The sequence below is a fragment of the Dendrobates tinctorius genome, unplaced genomic scaffold (genome assembly GCF_039654945.1).
Source record: "Dendrobates tinctorius isolate UK_male_01 unplaced genomic scaffold, ASM3965494v1 ptg000032l, whole genome shotgun sequence".
NCBI lineage: Eukaryota > Metazoa > Chordata > Amphibia > Anura > Dendrobatidae > Dendrobates > Dendrobates tinctorius.
In genome coordinates, this window is record NW_027361700.1 from 39,795,767 (window position 1) to 39,819,293 (window position 23,527).

At 42.5% G+C, this 23,527-nt stretch overlaps 1 protein-coding gene across 2 annotated transcripts in view; it reads right to left on the bottom strand.

Moving 5' to 3' along the window:
- Positions 1 to 23,527, bottom strand: part of ITGA3 (integrin subunit alpha 3) — a 109,992-nt gene that overhangs the window by 8,726 nt on the left and 77,739 nt on the right. For both annotated transcript variants that reach the window (XM_073572812.1, XM_073572813.1), the window contains exons 14-20: positions 23,404 to 23,501; positions 12,626 to 12,791; positions 12,476 to 12,544; positions 12,307 to 12,386; positions 10,724 to 10,801; positions 4,171 to 4,273; positions 3,916 to 4,092 (exon numbers count right to left, since the gene is read on the bottom strand). In XM_073572812.1, the coding sequence (XP_073428913.1) occupies positions 3,916 to 4,092; positions 4,171 to 4,273; positions 10,724 to 10,801; positions 12,307 to 12,386; positions 12,476 to 12,544; positions 12,626 to 12,791; positions 23,404 to 23,501 (771 nt within the window). The remainder of the gene's footprint in view (positions 1 to 3,915; positions 4,093 to 4,170; positions 4,274 to 10,723; positions 10,802 to 12,306; positions 12,387 to 12,475; positions 12,545 to 12,625; positions 12,792 to 23,403; positions 23,502 to 23,527) is intronic.

A 23,527-nucleotide genomic window follows, 5' to 3' on the forward strand; every position in this document is an offset into this window, starting at 1 on the left:
CCATGACCCAAGCGGTTCGCATGGATTGCAGACTGCGGGCTAGAGGCGTTATGCAACGGGAAACACCATTATTCTTCAGTGGAGATGAGACCCGGACTCTTCCTGTGGCTATGGAGGTGAGCACTGTCACCTGTGAGGAAAAAGAAAGAAGACGCCGCCGGGAGAAGCAGTTGTGCTTCAATTGTGGGGAATCCGGACACTGGAAGAAGGACTGCCCCTCCTGTCCATCATCCTCCAAGATGGCGGGAAACGACTAGGTCTGGGTAGTAGTCGAGGAGGCTACCCAGACCTTCAGGTACAATTTTCCTCACGTGCAAAAATGGTGCTGCAGGTGGAACTGGAACTTGGTTATGGTCCTGTTCAGACTACTGCTTTTGTTGACTGTGGTTCTGCTGTGAATCTGATTGATACCAAAGTTATGACTCTCAATAAGATAGGGACAGTCAGGCTTCAGGATCCTGTTAAACTTGTGGCAATTGACTCGTCTCCTCTTACCCAGGGCGGTGTCTGTTGCAGGTCTGAACTTTTTTCTCTAAAAGTGGGTTCCACTCATGTGGAAAAACTAAGTTGTCTTGTGCTAGATAACTTGCCTGCAGGCCTGGAACTGGGGATGCCTTGGCTTCAACGCCATAATCCTACCATTGATTGGGTTACAGGGGAAATCACTCAATGGGGATGCAATGATAAATGTGATAACCTGGGACATCTTGTTAACACTGTTAAATCCGTGTCTGTGTCGTCTGTCGGTCTGGAAGGTATTCCGGAGTACCTGAAGGATTCCGAAGACGTTTTTTCCGAAAGTGAGGCTGAGGCGCTGCCACCACATAGACCCTACGATTGTGCCATTGATTTAGTACCCGGAGCCAAGTTACCTAAGGCTCGATTGTTCAATTTGTCTGGGCCTGAGCGCCAAACCATGAAAGAGTACATAGCTGAGAGTCTCCGCAAAGGGCATATCAGGCCTTCTGTGTCACCGGTGGCAGCAGGATTCTTCTTTGTGAAGAAGAAAGATGGTGGTTTGCAGCCGTGCCTCGACTTTCGAGAACTTAACAAGACAATGGTTAGGAACACTTACCCGCTTCCCCTCATCCCAGACTTATGTAACCAGTTAGCGGGGGCCCAATGGTTCTCCAAGTTAGATCTGCGGGGGACCTACAATCTGATAAGGGTTCAGGAAGGGGACGAGTGGAAAACTGCATTCCTCACAACAGAAGGACTCTTTGAGAACCTGGTTATGCCGTTTGGGTTAACTAATGCACTCGCTGTTTTCCAGAATTTCATCAATGTTGTGTTTTCTGACCTGATAGGCCGTTTTGTTTTTATTTATTTGGATGACATTTTGGTGTATGTGTCCAGGGGCAGAGGGGTCCGTTCAACAGTTAAAAAACCACTGGGTTGAAGTCCGGCGTAATATCTCTCGGGCCCAGGGGAGATACAAATATTTTGCTGACAAAAAGAGAACTTCGGGAGACATGTTTCAGGTGGAAGAGAAGGTCTGGCTCTCCACACGTAACATCAACTTAAAGGTACCATCAGCTAAGTTGGGACCAAAGTTCATTGGCCCATATGAGATTATGGAGATAGTCAACCCAGTGGCATATAGGTTGCGTCTCCCCGCCTCTTTAAAAATATCCAATGTGTTCCATAAATCTCTGTTGAAACCCGCAGGGTCTGCCAAAGAGGACTCCGAGCCTGTTGTTCCTCCAGTGCTTGTGGAGGGTCAATTGGAGTATGAGGTCGGACATATTGTGGACTCTTGGCGGGTGCGCCGCTCTTTGCAGTACCTGGTCCACTGGAAGGGATATGGACCAGAGGAGGGCGCATGGGTCCCTGCTCGTTCTGTACATGCAGATCGCCTCGTTCGGGCTTTCCATGCCAAGTACCCGGGGAAGCCTGGGGGTCCAGAGGCCCCCTGTTGAGAGGGGGGTACTGTCATGATCCCAGTGCAGGTTTTTGAGCTGCACGTCAGGGGTTAATGTCTGGAGCTCTGGGGTTAATGATGGTGGCCTCTTTCTGGTTCTGGGAGAGCTTCTTAAACCCCTGGGAAGCTTCAATCCCGGCCAGTTATACTTCTGCCTTTGGCCGAGTGTGCTGACCTCTGTGTGCCTGTGCCTGTTCATTGTTATAGCTTGTTTATATGGTTCTGACCCGGTTCTGTTTCCCGTTGTGAGTTTTCCTGTTGATTCTGTACTGCGTTATTATCTCTGTGTATGACTCATTGCCTGTGACCTGACTACTCTCTGCTCGCCCCTCTTGTACCTTGCAGCTATCTCTGTGTATGACTCATTGGCTACGTCCTGACTATTCTCTCTGTCTATGCCCCTTGGTAACTTTGTCTCGCAGTTACCCTGCTAGGAGTTCTCTTGCTGCTCCTAGCTCTCTGGAGTTTAGGCCACGCCCCTAGCAGTCACGTGCTTCAGGTCCTGCGGCTCTGAAGTACGCATCCATTCAGTTGCTGCCCGCTCCTCAGGTATCGTTGAGCACAATTCGCTTTACTCAGGGCACGCACACTGGCTCAGTGAGCAAGTTCAATCCAGTGTTCCTGACACTTAGGCTATGTTCACACGCTGTGGATTTCATAAGTATTTTATATCAGCATTTGTAAGAAAATTATATTTTATTATCGGAGAATGTTTAGCTTGCAAAAAAGAAGGCTAAGAGTAGACTTAATAGCTGTCTACAAATATCTGAAGGGCTGTCACATTGTAGAAGGATCATCCTTATTCTCAATTGCACATGGAAACAGGAGAAGCAATGGGATGAAATTGAAAGGGAGAAGATACAGATTAGATATTAGAAAAAACTTTTTGACAGAGTGATCAAAGAGTGGAACAGGCTGCCATGAGCGGTAGTGAGTTCTCCTTCAATGAAAGTCTTCAAATAGAGGCCGAACAGTCATCTGTCTGCGATGGTTTAGTGAATCCAGCTCTAACATATTATGATTCTATGATCTAGTATAGATTGCTCAGTGAGCTTCATTGGCTCTGGTCTCATGTAAACATGATGATCGCCGATCAGTCATCATGTAGTGCTGCTGGTCAGTGTAAACAGACCTTTAGGCTAACCACAGATTAGAGCTGATCACTGCAGGATCATATTATGTGACAAGCGTATTGTTAGGGGACCCGCATAACAAACAGTGACTTTAATGTTCTTTTCCCACATCTTGAAGTGATCACTGCTGTTCTCTGCCCCAGGATTGTCCCGATGTGCTGATGACACTAGCTTATATTCTCTCATGCTAGAGAATCGGCAGATTAGGATAATGACACTCGGCTCAAACTCTGTCAGAGCTTGGTCTGAATGTCATCTTACTGTGATCTGATTCTCTCACATGAGAGAATTGTATCACAGATGCAGAGAAGATGGAGAACTCAATTTCTCCATTGTCTCTGTGAGCGTACATCAGACTGGAATCGGATGACATCTGAGTGCAGTCTGATGTTTCACACGCACCCATACACTTGTATATATGAATATATGAATATCGGAGCCACTTGCAGCATGCTGCGATTGTTTCCTCATGTCGAATCAGTGTGAGAAAATAATTGCAGATTTGCACCAGCCCATAGTAAAACATCAGGATAGCATTCTGCCATGTTTTACGGCAGTGTGAACGAACCCTTACTAAGCAACATGACGCAGTTTAACCTTACTACATCAGTGAAAACATGTGCACCAATTGTTCCTAATATCTGCCATTCCCAATCTCATAGGTCAAATCTGGAGACCACTACCTGGATGTGGCTGGATAAGCCCAATTGTCAGTTTAGATTTTGTGAGACCATGTCTATGCACTGGCTATTGCTTCTGTGCTTGCGGAGAATTGGCCAGAAATTCTAATAATATGTTTATAGAATAACGTATGAGATGTTTACCAACAATATTCCCAAATGTTCCTCAATAGAGGCTTACTGTGAGATTTAAAGGGTCAATTATGTCTCCTGCCGGCTGGCACCGTGTCACGCTCTTAGTCTTCACCATCACTTCTGTAAGGTATAAAAGCCACTTCCCATTGGCCACCTCATGTGGCCATTCAACAGCTAGGATCAGGGACACCAGACTATTGAGGGGTTCACCTCTATTTTCAACCTACAATGAAAAGCTGACATGTGTTAGGTCTATGTCCCACATTACTGACCTCCTGGCCACCACGCAACCATATCTCACCGTAAATACGAACGACACAGGGCTTCCCACGTCATGTGCAGTCTTCATGGCCGATTCACCCATCACTTCACCACTGAAATAGGTCTGTAGATTCTGAGGTGTCCTGTGCATCCCATCATAAAGGAGAAAGAAAGTGGATTCAATTATTTTATCCCACTCTGGACTCAAAATGTAAAATTGGATTGGAAATGAGTGGTGGTATGGAGCTCCACCCGGTGATACCAGCTCTTCACCAGTGGTTGGTGAAACTGTACCCACTGGATCAGCATCTTCATAGAGGGGTTTTCCAGGACTAATCTATTCATGACATATCCGTGGAATAGGTCATCGTCACTATGAGATAGGTGCAGTCTAACACCCCCAGAGATCAGCTGATATCTGTTCCGGCAGCGGCTTGATGCAAGCAAATAAATGGGAAATAAACAACAGTGCTCGGCAGTGCAACCTAAATACTGGACGGTGCTACGAAGCTATGAATAGATTGGAGACTAGAAAGACAAAACTATATAACTGCAGATTAGAGCCTGTAAATGACTATGGAAGCTGTTATGATTGAGTCACCATAGGAGGCAAAAACAGAAATGCTAGCTAAGTCCAGAAAACCAGAGAGGTTGGCAGCTATCGGATTGCAGACCCCTGATCCTATCCACAACAACTAACAGTAGCCGTGGGGGGTTCCTACGATGCCCTTGACCCCTCGATCACAGCCGGAGAATTAAATAGGCCTAAAGAAAGAAAGGGGAAATCTAAACTGCCCCAGAGCAGACCCCAAAGCAATAGGCAGCCCCCAACATATAATGACGGTGAAGCAAGATGAAAACACTAACACAGACAGAAAGATAGCTTGGGCCCCGTCTTTGCTCAGTCTAACTAGATAGGACAGGAAAGCTGCTGTCTGCAATCCGTGAAAAACCCTATGAAAATAAGAGCCAACAGACTGACAGTGAAAAAGGCCCTGAAGACGCTAGGCTTCAAAAAAGCTATGTCAGTCCTCAGGAATATTCTGAAGACAGAGCAACAGGCAAAAGGAGATTCAGCTCACCCAGGCAGGGAATGGCAGAATCCAGAAAAGCAAGGAAAACAAAAACAAAACACAAATGCTAACAGGTAAAGCAGAAAACTTAGCTTTAGAGGAGCAGGAATCAGACTGGTGTCCTAGAAGTCCCCAGAGAAATCACCCGCAGGGCAGAAGGGCGTCGGCAGCCTTATATCCAGTCCGTGACTCCACTCAGCCAGTCATCCTCATTAGGCTCAGGTGCCTGATAATCAGGCTCATTACCTTCCTTTACCAGAATAGGGAGTTCACCAGACCTCAGTGACGAAGGGGAAAATGAACTCACAACAGTACCTCCCCCTTGAGGAGGGGTCATTGAACCCTCAACCACGCCACCAGGGCGATCAGGGTGAGCCCGATGAAAGGCACGCACCAATCTTTTGGCATGAATATCAGAGGCAGAGACCCAGGAATTATCCTCCTGACCATAACCCTTCCACTTAACCAAATACTGGAGTCTCCGTCTAGCCAGACGGGAATCCAGTATTTTCTCTACCTCATATTCCATGTTACCTTCAACCAATACAGGGCCTGGAGGTGCCAACCCAGGAACAACTGGTTCAACAAACCTCTTCAACAAGGACTTATGGAACACATTATGGATTTTAAATGTGACAGGAAGAGCCAAACGAAAAGAGACCGGATTAATAATCTCCAAAATCTTGTAAGGTCCAATAAATCTAGGCTTAAACTTAGGAGAAGCCACCTTCATAGCAATATTTTTTGATGATAACCACACCATATCACCAATCTTAAACTGGGGACCAATGGTCCTATGTCGATTGGAAAACCGCTGGGCCTTTTCCTGGGAGAGAGATAACTTATCCACCACTTGGGGCCAGATCTGGTGCATTCTCTCCACCACAGTGTCAACACCTGGGCAGGCAGAAGGCTCCACCTGCCCTGAAGAAAATCGAGGATGAAACCCAAAGTTACAAAAAAAAGGTGACATCAAAGTGGCAGAACTAGCTCTATTATTTAAAGCAAATTCGGCCAAGGGCAAAAATGAAACCCAATCATCCTGATCAGCGGAAATAAAACATCTCAAATACGACTCCAAGATCTGGTTTGTTCTCTCTGTCTGCCCATTGGTCTGAGGGTGAAAAGCAGAGGAGAAGGACAACTGAATTCCCAGCTTGGAACAGAAAGTCCTCCAAAATCTAGACACAAACTGAACTCCTCTGTCAGATACAATGTTCTCAGGAATCCCGTGTAAGCGAACCACCTGTTGCAAAAACAGGGGCACCAACTCAGAGGAAGATGGCAACTTAGGGAGTGGTACAAGATGATCCATCTTAGAGAACCTATCACAAATCACCCAAATAACAGTCATTCTTTGAGAGACCGGCATATCAGAGATGAAATCCATTGAAATATGGGTCCATGGCCTCCTGGGGACCGGCAAAGGCATCAACAACCCACTAGAGCGAGAACAAGATTTAGACCGGGAGCAAGTCCCACAGGACTGCACAAAATTCCTGACATCATGAGACAAGGTGGGCCACCAAAAAGAGCGACTCACCAGATCTCTAGTACCAAAAATACCTGGATGACCAGCAAATGCAGAGCAATGAACTTCAGACATCACTCTCTTCTTCCACTGGTCAGGAACATACAACTTTCCACTGGGACAACGCTCAGGTTTGTCCTCCTGGAACTCTTGCAGAGCAAGTCTCAAATCGGGCGAGATGGCAGAAAGAACTACCCCTTCGCCTAAGATGGTAGCAGGCTTCGTCACCACAGGAGAATCAGCAAAGAAACTCCTAGAGAGTGCGTCTGCCTTGACATTCTTAGTTCCAGGAAGAAAAGAGACCACAAAATCAACGTGTAAAAAACAAGGCCCACCTAGCCTGTCTAGGGTTCAAGCGTTTAGCCGACTCTAGGTAAATCAAATTCTTGTGGTCAGTGAGGACCACAACTTGATGTTTAGCTCCCTCCAACCAATGTCTCCACTCCTCAAATGCCCATTTCATGGCCAACAGTTCCCTATTCCCCACATCATAGTTACGTTCAGATGGAGAGAACTTTCGGGAAAAGAAAGCACAGGGATTCATTTTAGATGTTACAGGATCCTTTTGGGACAAAACAGCTCCTGCACCAATCTCAGAAGCATCCACCTCTACCTGGAACGGGAGTGAGACATCAGGTTGCCGCAAAACCGGGGCGGAGGTAAATCTTCGCTTCAGCTCCTGAAAGGAAGCAACAGCCTCTGGAGACCAATTCAACACATCAGCACCCTTCTTAGTCAGATCAGTCAATGGCTTGGCAATACTAGAAAATTTTGCTATAAATTTCCGATAAAAATTAGCAAAACCCAAAAACTTCTGGAGGGCCTTCAAAGAAGTGGGCTGAACCCAATCATAAATGGCCTGTACCTTGGCCGGGTCCATTTCAATAGTTGACGGAGACAAAATAAATCCCAAAAATGAAATCCTCTGTACTCCAAAAAGGCATTTCGATCCTTTGCCATACAGGGAATTCTCCCTCAAGATCCGGAACACAGTCCGAATATGTTCCACATGAGAATCCCAATCCTTGGAGAAGATCAAAATATCATCCAGATAGATAATCAAAAATTTATCAACAAAGTCTCGGAAAATATCGTTCATGAAGCACTGGAAGACAGAAGGGGCATTAGTGAGCCCAAAAGGCATCACCAGGTACTCAAAATGTCCCTCCGGAGTATTAAACGCCGTCTTCCATTCATCCCCCTGCTTAATGCGGATAAGATTATACGCCCCCCTGAGGTCAAGCTTAGTAAACCAGCAAGTACCTCTAACTCTAGAGAATAGATCCGAAATCAGGGGTAACGGATACTGATATTTAATAGTACTTTTATTGAGGGCACGATAATCAATACAAGGCCTTAAAGAACCATCCTTTTTGGCCACAAAAAAAAACCCGGCACCTAAGGGTGAAGAGGATGGTCTAATATGACCCTTCTCCAACGCCTCCTTAATATAGGACCGCATAGCCTCGTGCTCGGGTACAGATAAATTGAAGAGCCGACCCTTGGGAAATTTACACCCCGGGCTTAGTTCGATTGCACAGTCATAACTCCTATGAGGAGGCAAGGACGCAGATTCATTCTCACTAAATACATCATAAAAGTCCGCCAAATAGTCAGGAACATCATGCGACTGAGGAGAGGTGGAAAAAACCGGAGCCTCACTAAAGGCACACCGACAACCCCAACTCATCACAGACACAGATTTCCAATCCAAAACTGGATTATGAATTTGCAACCAGGGAAACCCCAGAACAACGGCATCATGCAGACCATGCAACACCAAAAATCTGCAGTTTTCTTGATGGTCTGGGGCGACCCGCATGACCACCTGGGTCCAAAACTGAGGTTTATTTTTAGCCAAAGGAGTAGCATCAATCCCCCTCAAAGGGATAGGCGTCTGCAGAGGTGTCATCGGAAATCCACAACGTTTAGCAAAATCCAAGTCCTTTAGGTTTAGCGCTGCTCCCGAATCCACAAAAGCCTTGGCGGAAAATGTGGACAGGGAGCAGATCAGAGTAATTGCCAGAAGAAACTTAGGTTGAACACCACCAACAGAAAACGTGTGTGCAAAGCGTTTCTCTCGTTTAGGACAAACAGAAATAATATGCGAGGCATCTCCACAGAAAAAACACAGCTTATTACGCCTTCTGAACTCCTGACGTTGCGCCTTAGACAAAACTCTATCACATTGCATAGGTTCAGACGTCTGTTCAACCGGTGGCAACACCTCTCGTGCAATCCTGCGTTCACGTAAACGCCGATCAACCTGAATGGCTAATGACATAGAATCGTCCAGACCAGGGGGAACAGGAAATCCCACCATAGTATCTTTTACGGCTTCTGACAAACCCTTCCGAAAGAGAGCAGCCAAGGCATTATCATTCCAGGTAGTAAGGACCGCCCACTTTCGGAACTTTTGACAGTACAACTCTGCAGAATCTCGACCCTGGTTCAATGCCAACAGGGTCTTTTCAGCCTGATCAATAGCATTAGGTTCGTCATACAACAACCCCAAAGCTTGAAAGAATGCGTTCACATTAGTCAGAATAGGATCATCTGGTTTCAAAGAAAACGCCCAATCCTGGGGATCGCCACGCAAGGAGATGACAATTTTAACCTGCTGCGCGGAGCTCCCTGACGAGTTAGGCTTCAAGGCAAAAAATAATTTACAATTATTTTTGAAACTCAAAAATTTAGATCGATCCCCAAAAAATACATCAGGTGTAGGGATCTTTGGTTCAACAGCATGCGAACGAGCAAGGTAGGCGGAAATTCCCCGCACTTCCGCAGCGAGCTGCTCCACACGATCAGACACTTGCTTTATCTCCATTGAGAGAAAAAAAAAATCCCCCTACGGCCTCAGAGATATAGAGGAAAGAATATACACACACTTTTTTTTTTTTTTTTTTTAAACACAATTCTTTCCTGCTATAGAGTACCCTAGGATCTGCGGTATGGCGGGTGATTCTGTTATGATTGACTCACCGTAGGAGGCAAAAATAGAAATGCTAGCTAAGTCCAGAAAACCAGAGAGGTTGGCAGCTATCGGATTGCAGACCCCTGATCCTATCCACAACAACTAACAGTAGCCGTGGGGGGTTCCTACGATGCCCTAGACCCCTCGATCACAGCCGGAGAATTAAATAGGCCTAAAGAAAGAAAGGGGAAATCTAAACTGCCCCAGAGCAGACCCCAAAGCAATAGGCAGCCCCCAACATATAATGACGGTGAAGCAAGATGAAAACACTAACACAGACAGAAAGATAGACTGAGCAAAGACGGGGCCCAAGCTAACTAGATAGGTAAGGACAGGAAGGCTGCTGTCTGCAATCCGTGAAAAACCCTATGAAAATAAGAGCCAACAGACTGACAGTGAAAAAGGCCCTGAAGACGCTAGGCTTCAAAAAAGCTATGTCAGTCCTCAGGAATATTCTGAAGACAGAGCAACAGGCAAAAGGAGATTCAGCTCACCCAGGCAGGGAATGGCAGAATCCAGAAAAGCAAGGAAAACAAAAACAAAACACAAATGCTAACAGGTAAAGCAGAAAACTTAGCTTTAGAGGAGCAGGAATCAGACTGGTGTCCTAGAAGTCCCCAGAGAAATCACCCGCAGGGCAGAAGGGTGTCGGCAGCCTTATATCCAGTCCGTGACTCCACTCAGCCAGTCATCCTCATTAGGCTCAGGTGCCTGATAATCAGGCTCATTACCTTCCTTTACCAGAATAGGGAGTTCACCAGACCTCAGTGACGAAGGGGAAAATGAACTCACAACAGGAAGCTATTGTAGCAGCCGTAAAGCACACACCCAGTGCTGCACTGTCTTCCAACATGCCAGCAGCCGTAAAGTGCACACCCACTGCTGCACCGTCTTCCACTATGGCAGCCACAAGTTACACATGTAACATTTATCATACAGTAGATCTCTACTGGAGGGGAACTCTGCTCCGTCCAGACCCTGTAAAATTCAGTAGATTTTAGGGAGTACTTACACAGATAATGACATCTCTAATGTGTAGTCTACCAAGAATTCGGCATATTCCTCCTCCAGACCGCCCTGTTCGCTCAAACTGAAAGGAAAACACAGAGAAACTTAGCTTTAAGATATCCCACATTTTACTATTCATGCTTCTACTCCTATGTGACCTCAGTAACCAGCTACAAATTACCCCAAGTCACTATTATAAAGAAGGTCTTAGATTTAAAGGGTCTGTCCACTTTTACAGGGTTTGTCAACAATTTCTTAGACTATGTTCCCACAATAAATGTTTGGTGAATTTTTGATGCTGTACATTTTCTGCACCCATCAAATGAAACAGATTACTTGCATATTTTGTAAAAATACTCAACGTAAAAAAAAAACGTACCAAAAACTCATCATGGGAACTTAGCCTTATGGGAAAACAGACTGTCTGCGGACACCCCTATAACAGATAAAACCAATAGGTAGTACATATCTGAAAGTTCCCTGATACGTTCAGGGAAAATTAGGCAAATCTGTCATTCATTTTCAGTTCTCTCTCAAATAAAACTAGGGTGAAGATTAATGTGCAGAGCTCTTTGTTAAAGGGGTTTTAGGGGCACACAGATAATTAAAACATGGTAAAGCCTTTGAGAAATGAAGACAAATGTACTTGCTGGTAAAATTCAGCTCTGTTCCTGAACGGTCACATGTTGCACTGTGACTTCTAACTCTTTGCTTCGAGTTAAAGTCCATTCAAAGCACAGACTACAGAGATTTCCCATCTGTGCTTTGAATGGAATGCCGGCTATCAGTCAAGCAAAGTTCTACATGCAGAAAGCAGTACCCAGACAGTAGCTCTGCAGTGTGCTGTGAATGTGATGACATGGTGGACAATGACCTATGACCCTCGACAAGTTTCACTGGAAGGGAGCGCAGAAGCAACGGAGGCAGTGTTGGCTCAATAGAGATGAATAGTAAGCAGTCAACTATTGAGTTTGCTGCTGGACTTCAGGAGAGCTAGATTACATTACAATAAACAACTACATTATATGACTCGTTACTCCCCCCAGCAGACTGAACCTGTCTGCCGCCAGTGTCAGCACCTGTAACGTTATTGCCTGCAGGAGAGTCTCAGGGTAGCACACATGAGATGACATAGGGGGAGTGACTGAGTGTGCAGCAATTTATCCATCCTGAGACTGAATAGGAGTCTCAGGATGGTGCCTTGTAGATGGAATGGACAAGCACCAAGGGTGCGAGTGAGAGAGCTGTGGGACACATACAGTTCTGCCTCTTGGAAAATGTAGTCTGGAAGCACAGAGAAAGAGAACTGTCATGAAGACAGGATTTAAACAATCAAACCACAAGGATGGCTGGAGGGGGATCAATCGAAGCAAAAAATAAAGTAAAGGTAAGTGCAGACTCATTACAACGACAGCCAGATTGTTTTTCAAAACTTTTTTTTGTGCTCACAAAACCTATTTAGGTGCCACAGGGCTCTGGCTACAAGTGACAGTCACAACCTATTGGCAGCGAGTTTATTCCACTTCTAAAGACACTGCACCTTCGTTTTTACATTGTTTAGTCCCAAATTCTGTGGCTATTTCTTACGTGGACAACTGGAGTCCAGTTATCACCTCTCTGGTCTTCAAGTCAATTCCAGATGCTTCAAATGTGATGTCAATCTCAGCCTATAAAGTACAACAATAGATAAAAAAAACATGGCAGAACAACCTGGAAATAGTCAGAGAAACAGTAAGATTATAGACAGACTACTCACCCTTTGATTCCTGCGGAAAGGGTTCCCGAGCAGACACAACACAGCACCTTCAAAGACACAAGAGCCAACCTGTCAAAGCAATAACACAATGAAATTAGTATAGAGATCTAGTGATATAGCGTTACACTAATCTGTGGTGTTACTACTTACTGGACGCACTGCAGCAAAAATAAGTTCATTCGGAAACGTGACATTTAATATGGCTTCATGAGCGTCATCAGCAGAGGAGGTGGGAGTAGGGGCATTGGTCACAACTATTCGAAGGTGCAATCTCTTCACATTTACGTCATAATAGAGAATCTGAGATCCATCCACTCTGTGGTAAAAGGATAAAGAACATTATAGCAAAATATCATATAAGGTAATGGTGGAGATATAGGGAGGTTATATGGAGTAAGAGGAGGAGATATAGGAGAGGTTATATGGAGTAAGAGGAGGAGATATAGGGCGGTTATATGGAGTAATAGGAGGAGACATAGGGAGGTTATATGGAGTAATAGGAGGAGATATAGGGAGGTTATATGGAGTAATAGGAGGAGATATAGGAGAGGTTATATGGAGTAATAGGAGGAGATATAGGGAGGTTATATGGAGTAATAGGAGGAGATATAGGGAGGTTATATGGAGTAATAGGAGGAGATATAGGGAGGTTATATGGAGTAATAGAAGGAGATATAGGGAGGTTATATGGAGTAATAGGAGGAGATATAGGGTGGTTATATGGAGTAATAGGAGGAGATATAGGGAGGTTATATGGAGTAATAGGAGGAGATATAGGGAGGTTATATGGAGTAATAGGAGGAGATATAGGGAGGTTATATGGAGTAATAGAAGGAGATATAGGGAGGTTATATGGAGTAATAGGAGGAGATATAGGGAGGTTATATGGAGTAATAGGAGGAGATATAGGGAGGTTATATGGAGTAATAGGAGGAGATATAGGGAGGTTATATGGAATAAGAGGAGGAGATATAGGAGAGGTTATATGGAGTAAGAGGAGGAGATATAGGGAGGTTATATGGAGTAATAGGAGGAGACATAGGGAGGTTATATGGAGTAATAGGAGGAGATATAGGGAGGTTATATGGAGTAATAGGAGGAGATATAGGGGAGGTTATATGGAGTAATAGGAGGAGATATAGGAGAGGTTATATGGAGTAATAGGAGGAGATATAGGGAGGTTATATGGAGTAATAGGAGGAGATATAGGGAGGTTATATGGAGTAATAGGAGACATAGGGAGGTTATATGGAGTAATAGGAGGAGATATAGGGAGGTTATATGGAGTAATAGGAGGAGATATAGGAGAGGTTATATGGAGTAATAGGAGGAGATATAGGGAGGTTATATGGAGTAATAGGAGGAGATATAGGGAGGTTATATGGAGTAATAGGAGGAGATATAGGGAGGTTATATGGAGTAATAGAAGGAGATATAGGGAGGTTATATGGAGTAATAGGAGGAGATATAGGGAGGTTATATGGAGTAATAGGAGGAGATATAGGGAGGTTATATGGAGTAATAGGAGGAGATATAGGGAGGTTATATGGAGTAATAGAAGGAGATATAGGGAGGTTATATGGAGTAATAGGAGGAGATATAGGGAGGTTATATGGAGTAATAGGAGGAGATATAGGGAGGTTATATGGAGTAATAGGAGGAGATATAGGGAGGTTATATGGAGTAAGAGGAGGAGATATAGGAGAGGTTATATGGAGTAAGAGGAGGAGATATAGGGAGGTTATATGGAGTAATAGGAGGAGACATAGGGAGGTTATATGGAGTAATAGGAGGAGATATAGGGAGGTTATATGGAGTAATAGGAGGAGATATAGGGGAGGTTATATGGAGTAATAGGAGGAGATATAGGGAGGTTATATGGAGTAATAGAAGGAGATATAGGAGAGGTTATATGGAGTAATAGGAGGAGATATAGGGAGGTTATATGGAGTAATAGGAGGAGATATAGGGGAGGTTATATGGAGTAATAGGAGGAGATATAGGAGAGGTTATATGGAGTAATAGGAGGAGATATAGGAGAGGTTATATGGAGTAAGAGGAGGAGATATAGGGAGGTTATATGGAGTAATAGGAGGAGACATAGGGAGGTTATATGGAGTAATAGGAGGAGATATAGGGAGGTTATATGGAGTAATAGGAGGAGATATAGGGAGGTTATATGGAGTAATAGAAGGAGATATAGGGAGGTTATATGGAGTAATAGGAGGAGATATAGGGAGGTTATATGGAGTAATAGGAGGAGATATAGGGAGGTTATATGGAGTAATAGGAGGAGATATAGGGAGGTTATATGGAGTAAGAGGAGGAGATATAGGAGAGGTTATATGGAGTAAGAGGAGGAGATATAGGGAGGTTATATGGAGTAATAGGAGGAGACATAGGGAGGTTATATGGAGTAATAGGAGGAGATATAGGGAGGTTATATGGAGTAATAGGAGATATAGGGGAGGTTATATGGAGTAATAGGAGGAGATATAGGAGAGGTTATATGGAGTAATAGGAGGAGATATAGGGAGGTTATATGGAGTAATAGGAGGAGATATAGGGAGGTTATATGGAGTAATAGGAGGAGACATAGGGAGGTTATATGGAGTAATAGGAGGAGATATAGGGAGGTTATATGGAGTAATAGGAGGAGATATAGGAGAGGTTATATGGAGTAATAGGAGGAGATATAGGGAGGTTATATGGAGTAATAGGAGGAGATATAGGGAGGTTATATGGAGTATTAGGAGGAGATATAGGGAGGTTATATGGAGTAATAGAAGGAGATATAGGGAGGTTATATGGAGTAATAGGAGGAGATATAGGGAGGTTATATGGAGTAATAGGAGGAGATATAGGGAGGTTATATGGAGTAATAGGAGGAGATATAGGGAGGTTATATGGAGTAATAGAAGGAGATATAGGGAGGTTATATGGAGTAATAGGAGGAGATATAGGGAGGTTATATGGAGTAATAGGAGGAGATATAGGGAGGTTATATGGAGTAATAGGAGGAGATATAGGGAGGTTATATGGAGTAAGAGGAGGAGATATAGGGAGGTTATATGGAGTAATAGGAGGAGATATAGGGAGGTTATATGGAGTAAGAGGAGGAGATATAGGGAGGTTATATGGAGTAATAGGAGGAGACATAGGGAGGTTATATGGAGTAATAGGAGGAGATATAGGGAGGTTATATGGAGTAATAGGAGGAGATATAGGGGAGGTTATATGGAGTAATAGGAGGAGATATAGGAGAGGTTATATGGAGTAATAGGAGGAGATATAGGGAGGTTATATGGAGTAATAGGAGGAGATATAGGGAGGTTATATGGAGTAAGAGGAGGAGATATAGGGAGGTTATATGGAGTAATAGGAGGAGATATAGGGAGGTTATATGGAGTAAGAGGAGGAGATATAGGGAGGTTATATGGAGTAATAGGAGGAGATATAGGGAGGTTATATGGAGAAATAGGAGGAGATATAGGGAGGTTATATGGAGTAATAGGAGGAGATATAGGGGAGGTTATATGGAATAATAGGAGGAGATATAGGGAGGATATATGGAGTAATAGGAGGAGATATAGGGGAGGTTATATGGAGTAATAGGAGGAGATATAGGGAGGATATATGGAGTAATAGGAGGAGATATAGGGGAGGTTATATGGAGTAATAGGAGGAGATATAGGGAGGTTATATGGAGTAATAGGAGGAGATATAGGGAGGTTATATGGAGTAATAGGAGGAGATATAGGGAGGTTATATGGAGTAATAGGAGGAGATATAGGGAGGGTTATATGGAGTAATAGGAGGAGATACAGGGAGGTTATATGGAGTAATAGGAGGAGATATAGGGAAGTTATATGGAGTAATAGGAGGAGAAATAGGGAGGTTATATGGAGTAATAGGAGGAGATATAGGGAGGTTATATGGAGTAATAGGAGGAGATATAGGGAGGTTATATGGAGTAATAGGAGGAGATATAGGGAGGTTATATGGAGTAATAGGAGGAGAAATAGGGAGGTTATATGGAGTAATAGGGGGAGATATAGGGGAGGTTATATGGAGTAATAGGAGGAGATATAGGGGAGGTTATATGGAGTAATAGGAGGAGATATAGGGAGGTTATATGGAGTAATAGGAGGAGATATAGGGAGGTTAAATGGAGTAATAGGAGGAGATATAGGGAGGTTATATGGAGTAATAGGAGGAGATATAGGGAGGTTATATGGAGTAATAGGAGGAGATATAGGGAGGTTAAATGGAGTAATAGGAGGAGATATAGGGAGGTTATATGGAGTAATAGGAGGAGATATAGGGAGGTTATATGGAGTAATAGGAGGAGATAAAGGGGAGGTTATATGGAGAAAAAGGAGATATAGGGAGGTTATATGTAGTAATAGGAGGAGATATAGGGAGGTTATATGTAGTAATAGGAGGAGATATAGGAAGGTTATATGGAGTAATAGGAGGAGATATAGGGAGGTTATATGGAGTAATAGGAGGAGATAAAGGGGAGGTTATATGGAGAAATAGGAGATATAGGGAGGTTATATGTAGTAATAGGAGGAGATATAGGGAGGTTATATATAGTAATAGGAGGAGATATAGGAAGGTTATATTGAGTAATAGGAGGAGATATAGGGAGGTTATATGGAGTAATAGGAGGAGATATAGGGAGGTTATATGGAGTAATAGGAGGAGATATAGGGAGGTTATATGGAGTAATAGGAGGAGATATAGGAGAGGTTATATGGAGTAATAGGAGGAGATATAGGGAGGATATATGGAATAATAGGAGGAGATATAGGGAGGTTATATGGAGTAATAGGAGGAGATATAGGGAGGTTATATGGAGTAATAGGAGGAGATATAGGAAGGTTATATGGAGTAATAGGAAGAAATATAGGGGAGGTTATATGGAGTAATAGGAGGAGATATAGGGAGGTTATATGGAGTAATAGGAGGAGATATAGGGAGGTTATATGGAGTAATAGGAGGAGATATAGGGAGGTTATATGGAGTAATAGGAGGAGATATAGGAGAGGTTATATGGAGTAATAGGAGGAGATATAGGGAGGATATATGGAATAATAGGAGGAGATATAGGGAGGTTATATGGAGTAATAGGAGGAGATATAGGGAGGTTATATGGAGTAATAGGAAGAAATATAGGGGAGGTTATATGGAATAATAGAAGGAGATATAGGGAGGTTATATGGAGTAATAGGAGGAGATATAGGGAGGTTATATGGAGTAATAGGAGGAGATATAGGGGGAGGTTATATGGAGTAATAGGAGGAGGTATAGGGAGGTTATATGGAGTAATAGGAGGAGATACAGGGAGGTTATATGGAGTAATAGGAGGAGGTATAGGGAGGTTATATGGAGTAATAGGAGGAGATATAGGGAGGTTATATGGAGTAATAGGTGGAGATATAGGGAGGTTATATGGAGTAATAGGAGGAGATATAGGGAGGTTATATGGAGTAATAGGAGGAGATATAGGAAGGTTATATGGAGTAATAGGAGGAGATAAAGGGGAGGTTACATGGAGAAATAGGAGATATAGGGAGGTTATATGTAGTAATAGGAGGAGATATAGGGAGGTTATATGTAGTAATAGGAGGAGATATAGGAAGGTTATATGGAGTAATAGGAGGACATATAGGGAGGTTATATGGAGTAATAGGAGGAGATATAGGGAGGTTATATGGAGTAATAGGAGGAGATATAGGGAGGTTATATGGAGTAATAGGAAGAAATATAGGGGAGGTTATATGGAATAATAGAAGGAGATATAGGGAGGTTATATGGAGTAATAGGAGGAGATATAGGGAGGTTATATGGAGTAATAGGAAGAAATATAGGGGAGGTTATATGGAATAATAGAAGGAGATATAGGGAGGTTATATGGAGTAATAGGAGGAGATATAGGGAGGTTATATGGAGTAATAGGAAGAAATATAGGGAGGTTATATGGAGTAATAGGAGGAGAAATAGGGAGGTTATATGGAGTAATAGGAGGAGATATAGGGAGGTTATATGGAGTAATAGGAGGAGGTATAGGGAGGTTATATGGAGTAATAGGAGGAGATACAGGGAGGTTATATGGAGTAATAGGAGGAGGTATAGGGAGGTTATATGGAGTAATAGGAGGAGATATAGGGAGGTTATATGGAGTAATAGAAGGAGATATAGGGAAGTTATATGGAGTAATAGGAGGAGATATAGGGAGGTTATATGGAGTAATAGGAAGAAATATAGGGGAGGTTATATGGAATAATAGGAGATATAGGGAGGTTATATGGAGTAATAGAAGGAGATATAGGGAGGTTATATGGAGTAATAGGAGGAGATATAGGGGGAGGTTATATGGAGTAATAGGAGGAGGTATAGGGAGGTTATATGGAGTAATAGGAGGAGATACAGGGAGGTTATATGGAGTAATAGGAGGAGGTATAGGGAGGTTATATGGAGTAATAGGAGGAGATATAGGGAGGTTATATGGAGTAATAGGTGGAGATATAGGGAGGTTATATGGAGTAATAGGAGGAGATATAGGGAGGTTATATGGAGTAATAGGAGGAGATATAGGAAGGTTATATGTAGTAATAGGAGGAGATATAGGAAGGTTATATGGAGTAATAGGAGGACATATAGGGAGGTTATATGGAGTAATAGGAGGAGATATAGGGAGGTTATATGGAGTAATAGGAGGAGATATAGGGAGGTTATATGGAGTAATAGGAAGAAATATAGGGGAGGTTATATGGAATAATAGAAGGAGATATAGGGAGGTTATATGGAGTAATAGGAGGAGATATAGGGAGGTTATATGGAGTAATAGGAAGAAATATAGGGGAGGTTATATGGAGAAATAGGAGATATAGGGAGGTTATATGTAGTAATAGGAGGAGATATAGGGAGGTTATATGTAGTAATAGGAGGAGATATAGGAAGGTTATATGGAGTAATAGGAGGACATATAGGGAGGTTATATGGAGTAATAGGAGGAGATATAGGGAGGTTATATGGAGTAATAGGAGGAGATATAGGGAGGTTATATGGAGTAATAGGAAGAAATATAGGGGAGGTTATATGGAATAATAGAAGGAGATATAGGGAGGTTATATGGAGTAATAGGAGGAGATATAGGGAGGTTATATGGAGTAATAGGAAGAAATATAGGGGAGGTTATATGGAATAATAGAAGGAGATATAGGGAGGTTATATGGAGTAATAGGAGGAGATATAGGGAGGTTATATGGAGTAATAGGAAGAAATATAGGGAGGTTATATGGAGTAATAGGAGGAGAAATAGGGAGGTTATATGGAGTAATAGGAGGAGATATAGGGAGGTTATATGGAGTAATAGGAGGAGATATAGGGAGGTTATATGGAGTAATAGGAGGAGATATAGGGAGGTTATATGGAGTAATAGGAGGAGATATAGGGAGGGTTATATGGAGTAATAGGAGGAGATACAGGGAGGTTATATGGAGTAATAGGAGGAGATATAGGGAAGTTATATGGAGTAATAGGAGGAGAAATAGGGAGGTTATATGGAGTAATAGGAGGAGATATAGGGAGGTTATATGGAGCAATAGGAGGAGATATAGGGAGGTTATATGGAGTAATAGGAGGAGATATAGGGAGGTTATATGGAGTAATAGGAGGAGAAATAGGGAGGTTATATGGAGTAATAGGGGGAGATATAGGGGAGGTTATATGGAGTAATAGGAGGAGATATAGGGGAGGTTATATGGAGTAATAGGAGGAGATATAGGGAGGTTATATGGAGTAATAGGAGGAGATATAGGGAGGTTATATGGAGTAATAGGAGGAGATATAGGGAGGTTAAATGGAGTAATAGGAGGAGATATAGGGAGGTTATATGGAGTAATAGGAGGAGATATAGGGAGGTTATATGGAGTAATAGGAGGAGATAAAGGGGAGGTTATATGGAGAAAAAGGAGATATAGGGAGGTTATATGTAGTAATAGGAGGAGATATAGGGAGGTTATATGTAGTAATAGGAGGAGATATAGGAAGGTTATATGGAGTAATAGGAGGAGATATAGGGAGGTTATATGGAGTAATAGGAGGAGATAAAGGGGAGGTTATATGGAGAAATAGGAGATATAGGGAGGTTATATGTAGTAATAGGAGGAGATATAGGGAGGTTATATATAGTAATAGGAGGAGATATAGGAAGGTTATATGGAGTAATAGGAGGAGATATAGGGAGGTTATATGGAGTAATAGGAGGAGATATAGGGAGGTTATATGGAGTAATAGGAGGAGATATAGGGAGGTTATATGGAGTAATAGGAGGAGATATAGGAGAGGTTATATGGAGTAATAGGAGGAGATATAGGGAGGATATATGGAATAATAGGAGGAGATATAGGGAGGTTATATGGAGTAATAGGAGGAGATATAGGGAGGTTATATGGAGTAATAGGAGGAGATATAGGAAGGTTATATGGAGTAATAGGAAGAAATATAGGGGAGGTTATATGGAGTAATAGGAGGAGATATAGGGAGGTTATATGGAGTAATAGGAGGAGATATAGGGAGGTTATATGGAGTAATAGGAGGAGATATAGGGGGAGGTTATAAGGAGTAATAGGAGGAGATATAGGAAGGTTATATTGAGTAATAGGAGGAGATATAGGGAGGTTATATGGAGTAATAGGAGGAGATATAGGGAGGTTATATGGAGTAATAGGAGGAGATATAGGGAGGTTATATGGAGTAATAGGAGGAGATATAGGAGAGGTTATATGGAGTAATAGGAGGAGATATAGGGAGGATATATGGAATAATAGGAGGAGATATAGGGAGGTTATATGGAGTAATAGGAGGAGATATAGGGAGGTTATATGGAGTAATAGGAAGAAATATAGGGGAGGTTATATGGAATAATAGAAGGAGATATAGGGAGGTTATATGGAGTAATAGGAGGAGATATAGGGAGGTTATATGGAGTAATAGGAGGAGATATAGGGGGAGGTTATATGGAGTAATAGGAGGAGGTATAGGGAGGTTATATGGAGTAATAGGAGGAGATACAGGGAGGTTATATGGAGTAATAGGAGGAGGTATAGGGAGGTTATATGGAGTAATAGGAGGAGATATAGGGAGGTTATATGGAGTAATAGAAGGAGATATAGGGAAGTTATATGGAGTAATAGGAGGAGATATAGGGAGGTTATATGGAGTAATAGGAAGAAATATAGGGGAGGTTATATGGAATAATAGAAGGAGATATAGGGAGGTTATATGGAGTAATAGAAGGAGATATAGGGAGGTTATATGGAGTAATAGGAGGAGATATAGGGGGAGGTTATATGGAGTAATAGGAGGAGGTATAGGGAGGTTATATGGAGTAATAGGAGGAGATACAGGGAGGTTATATGGAGTAATAGGAGGAGGTATAGGGAGGTTATATGGAGTAATAGGAGGAGATATAGGGAGGTTATATGGAGTAATAGGTGGAGATATAGGGAGGTTATATGGAGTAATAGGAGGAGATATAGGGAGGTTATATGGAGTAATAGGAGGAGATATAGGAAGGTTATATGGAGTAATAGGAGGAGATAAAGGGGAGGTTACATGGAGAAATAGGAGATATAGGGAGGTTATATGTAGTAATAGGAGGAGATATAGGGAGGTTATATGTAGTAATAGGAGGAGATATAGGAAGGTTATATGGAGTAATAGGAGGACATATAGGGAGGTTATATGGAGTAATAGGAGGAGATATAGGGAGGTTATATGGAGTAATAGGAAGGAGATATAGGGAGGTTATATGGAGTAATAGGTGGAGATATAGGGAGGTTATATGGAGTAATAGGAGGAGATATAGGGGGAGGTTATATGGAGTAATAGGAGGAGGTATAGGGAGGTTATATGGAGTAATAGGAGGAGATACAGGGAGGTTATATGGAGTAATAGGAGGAGGTATAGGGAGGTTATATGGAGTAATAGGAGGAGATATAGGGAGGTTATATGGAGTAATAGGTGGAGATATAGGGAGGTTATATGGAGTAATAGGAGGAGATATAGGGAGGTTATATGGAGTAATAGGAGGAGATATAGGAAGGTTATATGGAGTAATAGGAGGAGATAAAGGGGAGGTTACATGGAGAAATAGGAGATATAGGGAGGTTATATGTAGTAATAGGAGGAGATATAGGGAGGTTATATGTAGTAATAGGAGGAGATATAGGAAGGTTATATGGAGTAATAGGAGGACATATAGGGAGGTTATATGGAGTAATAGGAGGACATATAGGGAGGTTATATGGAGTAATAGGAGGAGATATAGGGAGGTTATATGGAGTAATAGGAGGAGATATAGGGGAGGTTATAAGGAGTAATAGGAGGAGATATAGGGAGGTTATATGGAGTAATAGGAGGAGATATAGGGGAGGTTATATGGAGTAATAGGAGGAGATATAGGGAGGTTATATGGAGTAATAGGAGGAAATATAGGGAGGTTATATGGAGTAATAGGAGGAAATATAGGGAGGTTATATGGAGTAATAGGAAGAGATATAGGGAGGTTATATGGATTAATAGGAGGAGAAGATATAGGGAGGTTATATGGAGTAATAGGAGGAGATATAGGGAGGTTATATGGAGTAATAGGAGGAGATATAGGGAGGATATATGGAGTAATAGGAGGAGATATAGGGAGGTAATATGGAGTAATAGGGGGAGATATAGAGAGGATATATGGAGTAATAGGAGGAGATATAGGGAGATTATATGGAGTAATAGGAGGAGATATGGGGAGGTTATATGGATTAATAGGAGGGGATATAGGGGGTTATATGGAGTAATAAAGAGTTAATAAGACATCATGTATAGAATCTCATTGGATGCTGAGTATACTGAGACATTGCTTGGACCTTGGCAGTGGCTCTGAGTTTTCCCCCAGGTACTCATACTGCATCTGTAAGTTGCTCCTACACACATTGTCTACTCCGCACTCTTTCTGAAAGTGAATCTGGAAAACAATAGCACATTTGTTGT